Source organism: Eurytemora carolleeae, unplaced genomic scaffold (genome assembly GCF_000591075.1).
Source record: "Eurytemora carolleeae unplaced genomic scaffold, Eaff_2.0 scaffold648, whole genome shotgun sequence".
Classification (NCBI taxonomy): Eukaryota; Metazoa; Arthropoda; class Copepoda; order Calanoida; family Temoridae; genus Eurytemora; species Eurytemora carolleeae.
This window is the reverse complement of record NW_019396806.1, coordinates 121753-128702: the sequence shown is the minus strand read 5'-3', so window position 1 is coordinate 128702 and position 6950 is coordinate 121753. Positions and strand designations below refer to the sequence as shown.

At 35.7% G+C, this 6950-nt stretch overlaps 1 protein-coding gene across 1 annotated transcript; it reads left to right on the top strand.

The window, feature by feature from the left end:
* The first annotated feature begins 794 nt into the window (after positions 1–794).
* LOC111708881 (remodeling and spacing factor 1) lies at positions 795–6945 on the top strand. Its single transcript, XM_023482386.1, has 8 exons — positions 795–887; positions 1397–1526; positions 1900–2073; positions 2618–2678; positions 3470–3574; positions 4090–4983; positions 5237–5473; positions 6510–6945. The coding sequence occupies exons 2-8, from the start codon at positions 1426–1428 to the stop codon at positions 6798–6800; spliced, it is 1863 nt and encodes a 620-aa protein (XP_023338154.1). The 5' UTR covers positions 795–887; positions 1397–1425; the 3' UTR covers positions 6801–6945.
* Positions 6946–6950: the final 5 nt, after the last annotated feature.

The window sequence follows — 6950 nt, the reverse complement described above, 5'->3', positions numbered from 1 at the left end:
CGAATTAAAACATTTGAGCGGGCAGCAACTAAATTCCTTTAATGCTGGGCTAGTAACAAATCTTCAACCTAAGACGACATTTTTATTGTGCTTTTATTTGCTAAAGGCTTTTATTTTTTTGGATTTAGGACATGAGTTATGCCATCACTTTACTCTGTTTGTACATGATATCCTAACCCCCCTCCCTCCACACACACACACCAAACCACAAGTACATCCGGATAGGTTTGGTTTGAATGTGATCAGAATTCAAGACCTTGAACTAAACAATGGTTTCATTAGAACTATTTAAAAAGGACGGACTCTTTATCAAGGAATACAGGAAAACTGTAGACTGTAGACTGTAGACTGTAGACAGTAGACTGTAGACTGTAGACTGTAGACTGTAGACTGTAAACCCTAGACTGTACATTGAAGACTGTAGACTGAAGACTGAAGACTGTAGACTGTAGACTGTAGACTGTAGACTGCAGACTATAGACTGTAGACTGTGGACTGTAAACTGTAGACTGTAGACTGTANTGATGACTGATGACTGATGACTGATGACTGATGACTGATGACTGATGACTGATGACTGATGACTGATGACTGATGACTGATGACTGATGACTGATGACTGATGACTGATGACTGATGACTGATGACTGATGACTGATGACTGATGACTGATGACTGATGACTGATGACTGATGACTGATGACTGATGACTGATGACTGATGACTGATGACTGATGACTGATGACTGATGACTGATGACTGATGACTTTTTTATCAGATTAAAAGTACACATTGATTATTGAAAAGTAATTGATTGTGTCAGGTCACCGTAAAGCATGCACGTACCAGAACTAAAGATGAAGACGACTTCCCTTGTAAAAAATGCGGTGAGTTATACTTACTTTATGACAAAATGGTTTCTTTAACAGATCAATTAGGTACCTGAAATGTAATTTTATTTAATTTTTTTCTGGTGTTGAATTCTTTATCTGTTGTTTAAATCTATTATCTGATGTTAAACTCCATTATCTGGTATTGAACTCCATTATCTGGTGTTAACACCACTATCTGTTATCGAACTCCATTTTCTGGTATTGAACTTCATTATATTGTACTGAACTTCATTAAATGGCATGGAACTCCATTATCTTTTATTGAACTCCATTATCTGTTAATGAACTTCACTATCATCTGGTACTCTATTATCTGTTTTTGAACATTTTATCTGTTATTAAACTATATTATCTGGTTGTAAATTCTATTATCTGGTATTGAACTAGATATTGTCTGTTATCGAACTCCATCATGGTTTGATCTAGATATTATCTGTTATTGAACTCCGTTATCTGATTTGAACTATATATTATCTGGTATTGGACTCCATTGTCTTGTTCAGGACATGGTGATCATCCTGAATGGATTCTGATGTGTGATGACTGTGATGCTGGTTGGCATGCGTCCTGTCTGCGTCCTTCTCTCATGGTTATACCAGAGGGAGATTGGTTCTGCCCAGACTGCAGTCATAGGTAACAAACGGTCCTTATGTATCATCTCAACCCCCCTTCCCATCAGCTTATTTTTTGCTAATTATTATTAGGTACCGCATATCCCCATTATCTCAGTTTTATAATAATTTAATGTTCATTTCTTTGCATCTCAACTGCAAACTTTTTATCTTTAATCTTTATTTCCACTTTTTCCCAATTATATTTCTTGGTCTATTTCTGCTTTCCACCTTAAAAATACCTTCTTAAGTTTGCTTTTTTTTATCTTCCGATTAATTCTTTTTCTGTGCGCTCACTGCTCAAAATGATCTGATTGATTTTAATAAAATTTAATTTAAGCTATCGAGATCGAGATCTTTTTCCATCTTTTGAAATTTTTTAATTTTTTTTTTAGATCTTTAGTAACAGCTCTTGAAGATAGACTAGGGGAACTAGATGCTATTATCAAGAAAGCTGAAGCTGAAGCTAGAAGAAAAGAACGATTAGCTTTTGTAAACAAAAGTCTGAGCAAATCTTTACCAACCTCTCCGAACAAGAAACCGCACGAAAAGAAACCTTATATATCCAGGTATAATAGATTGATTGAGTGATTGGTCATTGATGCTTTGTCTAACGTGGACATTCAGAGACTAAAACTTTTGATCTGAGATAAAATTGACTAAAATTGATATACATAGCGTAAACTTTAATCTTGAGAATTAAGTTTATTTACGAGAAATCTGTTATTAAGAAGTAATGTTTAAAAGAAGAATTTTTAACCGCAATTAAACTGCTGTGATTTGTTTCCATTGCTGAGTTTTTCCTTCAAATCCTCATTAATTCGGATTCGGATTCAAATAAAAATAGTTCCGACAAAACCATTCTTAATTCATTAACATAAATGCATAAAGATTTATTTTACCCAAAAAATCAAGAAAACTTACCAAAAAAATCTGCTCCGCGCAACCATACCTAACTTATGGGGGGGAGGGGGGTAGATTTTCTAACAGGAGGGGGGGGGGGAATTATTTTCCAAGAAATATAAACCCCTGGAATGCCTCTGATTCTTGAAAAATACTTTTAAACTTAAAAACAATTCTTGACAAGTTGTCACTGCTTATTTTTGTTTCTAGTGAATCCTCCTCCAGCTCCGACAGTGAAGATGAACCTATGATGATGAGAAAGTGTAGAACGGTAACATTTTATCTTGTTTTCAAATTTTATTTTACAAATATATATCAATTCCTCAAGGCTAATACATTTTTAAATATTGTAAGCTTATTTTAACTTATGAAGAAAAAAAGGTGTTATGAAGGAGTCTCACACGAAATTACTTATAGATTCTGTAATGGAACTGTAAGCGTAATTTCAAGTGACCCTCGCTGTAAAGATGGCACAGTGAAATATATTACAACTGTTAAGGGCACGGTGAAATATAATACAACTGTTAAGGGCACAGTGAAATATAATACAACTGTTAAGGGCACAGTGAAATATATTACAACTGTTAAGGGCACAGTGAAATATAATACAACTGTTAAGGGCAGAGTGAAATATAATTTAACTTAAGGGCACAGTGAAATATAATAACTGTTTAGGGCACAGTGAAATATAATACAACTGTTTAGGGCACAGTGAAATATAATACAGCTGTTTAGGGCACAGAGAAGTATAACTCAACTGTTTAGGGCACAGTGAAATATAATAAAACTGTAAAGGGCACAGTAAAATATAATAAAACTGTTTAGGGCACAGTGAAATATAATAAAACTTTGGGCACAGTGAAATATAATACAACTGCCTAGGGCACAGTGAAATATAATACAACTGTTAAGGGCACAGTGAAATATATTTCAACTGTTAAGGGCACAGTGAAATATAATACAACTGCCTAGGGCACAGGGAAATATAATACAACTGTTTAGGGCACAGGGAAATATAATAAAACAGTTTAGGGCAAAGGGAAATATAATAAAACTGTTTAGGGAACAGTGAAATATAATACTGAAGAGTATGATGAGGTGATGAGGAAAGCAATTGCTACTGATGGAAAAACTCCTTTACCAAAAGAAATTTCTTCGGAGCCTGAGGTGAATATTAATATAAAAATAAAATAAAAAAAGCAACTAATACTGATCAGGAAAAAGTTTCATTGATTTACGATTGAAATACTATCATTTAAAATATTATTTTCAAAAACATAGTTTTTGTCCCGTCCCAACTAAAACCTTCGAAAATCATTGTTTTATCGCTGATAAAATAATTTATGAAGAGGAGAAAAAGAAAAAAGGCATTGTCCTATTTTTTAATGGTTTTCCAACACTTAAAATAGTTTTTACGGTCGTGTTGTCTTCCTAAACATACGTACTTTTGCGACATGAACAAAAAACTGTTTTGGAATGTGGGAGGGGGGTCCTTAGGCTGTAATAATATATTCCTCTGAGGTATGAATTTATGGATAGTGATGAGAAACTGTAACGGATAGTTATACTTCTTCTCTAGTGTGTTTAGAAGTGGAAGTTTAACTAATCGAATTTGGTTCAACTACTTCTCTCTATTTATTAAATCCTGTCTTTGGGACTAATCTAATTAAAAAATACTCCAGGAGAGCGAGGAGGAGGAAGAGGAGAAGGATAGTCCTGGCAAACCTAGATCAGGCCAGGGCAGGGGGAAGGATATCGGGAACGGAGAAAGTGAAGAGGATGAAGAGGAGGAGGAGGGAGAACCCGGAGTACCTAAACCTATTAAAATGAAAATAAATAAAGATGTCGCCGGAAAGAAGGGAAGTGGTGGGAATAAAAAGAAAAAGAAGAAAAGGATAACAGACCTAAATGCTAGTGATGATAGTGGGGATGGGGACAGTGGGAGTGATTTTGTACTTTCTAAAAGTGAAAGTGAAGAGGAAGAAATAAACGATGCTGTATCAGAAAGTGACAGCGATTTCGGTGGTAGACGTAAAAAACGACAAGTGCCGACGCGACGGTCGACGCGAATGCGGCGAACTAAGTCCGACGACGATTTTGTGGTTGATGGAAGTGATTCCGATGATTATAAGCCAAAAAAAAAACGGCGGCGATATGATTCCGACGATTCTGTCTCATCAGATTACGGCAGGAAAAAGAAGAAGAAGGGCCGAGGACAGAGGACCAAGAGTAATTTTGGCGGACGTAAAAAGGTTCGTCGACGGGATTCTGACGACTCAGAATACGATCGCCCTAAAAAGAAGAAAAAGAAACCAGTTTGTGAGATAGACACAAGTAATATCGTCGATACGGGGAGTGGCCGACGAACCCGTGGGGTGAATATTGACTACTCCTTGCTGGCTGGCAGCTCGGAGGAGGACACGGAGAAGGTGAAGGGAAAGGGGAAAGGTCCAAGAAAGTACAGTGATACAGAAGATGAGTTTAAACCTGAGAAGAGTTATGAGGAGCTTGTCGAGGAGGAGGAGGAGGAGGAAGAGGAGGTGGAGGATAATGCTAGCGAGGATTCTTCAGATAAGGTTCGGGAAAACTTGTAAATTACAACATCTTTATTTGGAAACCAGTATTTAGTAGCTTTGAGGCGTATATTAAATTAGTTGTTCTCACGGCGGGGTTGGGGGCAAAATGATTATTTTTTAAAGGGTTCTGTACCATAATCACTTTGTTTGCCCCCCTGTTAAAAATATTTTACAGTGAACAATGTATTCGTAGTTTCATGCATGAAAATAATGCTTCTAATTTTTAAGCATCCTAAAATTAACATGTATTTAGGATTCTGTGAAGAAAAGGAAATCCAGGAAAGTAGAATCTGACGAATCAGAAGAAGAAGAAACTAAGAAGAAAAAGCTGAAGAAGAAGGGTGTCTCTGACAGTGAGGAAGAGGAAGAAGAATCGGATGATGAGACAAAGAAAGGTCCGAAAAAGAAGAAGAAAGAAGATTCTGAAAGCGAGGAAGCTGGATCTGAAGAGGATGAAAAACTAAGAAAGAAAATAGTTGCAAAACCAAAGGTAGAAATTATTTTCATTTTTTTTTCACATCAGAAAAAAGGTACATTTTCCGCATTTTGAAAAAATAATTAAATTTGAATTTACTTTATCCAAAAACAATTTTTAGGACGTCAGATCGGTAGAAAAGGGGAAAAATTTTGTTCTTAAAAAGCCAAATCCATGGTCGGTGTTTTTTTTTACCAAACAGAGTCCAAAACTAAAGAACCAAAAGTTTTGACTTAAATTTTAAGTTCATGGTTAAATGCCACTTCTGACTTAATTTAAACCTGAACTTTAACCGGGAGGTTAAATATTTAATCCTGTGGTTAAATATTTAACTCGCCGAAATCGACGAGTTAAAATTTAACCACAGGTTTAAAATCTTGAAATTCTGCATTTTCCCTATTTGTCTATTATTCAATCATCATTCAGCTGCAGCTGAGAAAGCGGCATTCAACTTAACGATATATTTAAAAGTGAAAACCTTGTTAAAGAAATTTCACGTTTTAGATAAACAGCTGATTAGCGATGGTTATGTAATACTCTCAGTAAATCCTTTTCTCTGATTGGTTCAGATTTTCCCGGGAAATTCAAATTTAAAATTGAGAAAGTTAAATATTTATTTAGCTATTCATTATTTTACAGAACTTTTAACCTCGAACTTAAAATTCGCGCATTCTTTAGTTTTAGACTCAGTTCACATCTTGTTTAAGCAGTCACGCATTGCCTAGGAACTGGATCCGTTGGATCCGCAACATTTTGATTACCAGGATCCGGCTCCTCAATAATATGCGAGTCCAGTGATCAGGATCCAAGGGGCTAAAATTTCAACCAAAAACAAAAAACTTTTTGCTCTTAACCCAAATCTAAACTGGTGAAGCGAAATTATAATTTTTTTTTCGGAACAATTCAAGGTTTAGCACAAAAGTTAGTGAATAAAAAAAAGAAAAATAATTTAAAATTTTTTCATGACCTTGATCAGCTTGAAAATGAAATAGATCTTAAGCTCTTTAAAGGTAGTATTCACGGAATTGATTTTTATTTGAACATTTTGTAGGTTGTAAAATCTCCGGCAAAAAAATCTCCACAGAAGAAGAAACCTGAAATTTCCTCCGAAGATGAAGATGAGGACGAGGACGAAGATGAAGAGAAGGAGGATAAAGATGAGGAGGAGAAGGAAGAAAGCAGCTCCAAGACTACTAAGGAACCTGAACCGAAGAAAGCTGAATCCGCGGCGAAACCCTCCACTCTCACTAGTGATGATCCCCTCGCCACGGCTGAGGCAGAGGGATCAGATTCGGAGGGATTTCAGTCCCCCGCAACTCCCTCCGAAGATGAGGATGAATGATTTTTGAAAAATAGCAACCCTGACAAATCATTGATGTATTGTATGATAATATATTAATCTGCTGTAGAGTATTGGAAAAGGAGATTTTACAACATGATGCAGTATTTTCTGTTCTTGAGTTAACAATAAATATTAGTATTACAGATTCTA

Bases quoted from the DNA above. Each gene is read 5' to 3' on its own strand.
- LOC111708881 (XM_023482386.1), top strand. From the start codon at position 1,426: ATGTGTGATGACTGTGATGCTGGTTGGCATGCGTCCTGTCTGCGTCCT. The intron at 1,527-1,899 runs GTAACAAACGGT...TTTTTTTTTTAG, and splicing joins TGCCCAGACTGCAGTCATAG to ATCTTTAGTAACAGCTCTTG. The intron at 2,074-2,617 runs GTATAATAGATT...TTTTGTTTCTAG, and splicing joins AAGAAACCTTATATATCCAG to TGAATCCTCCTCCAGCTCCG.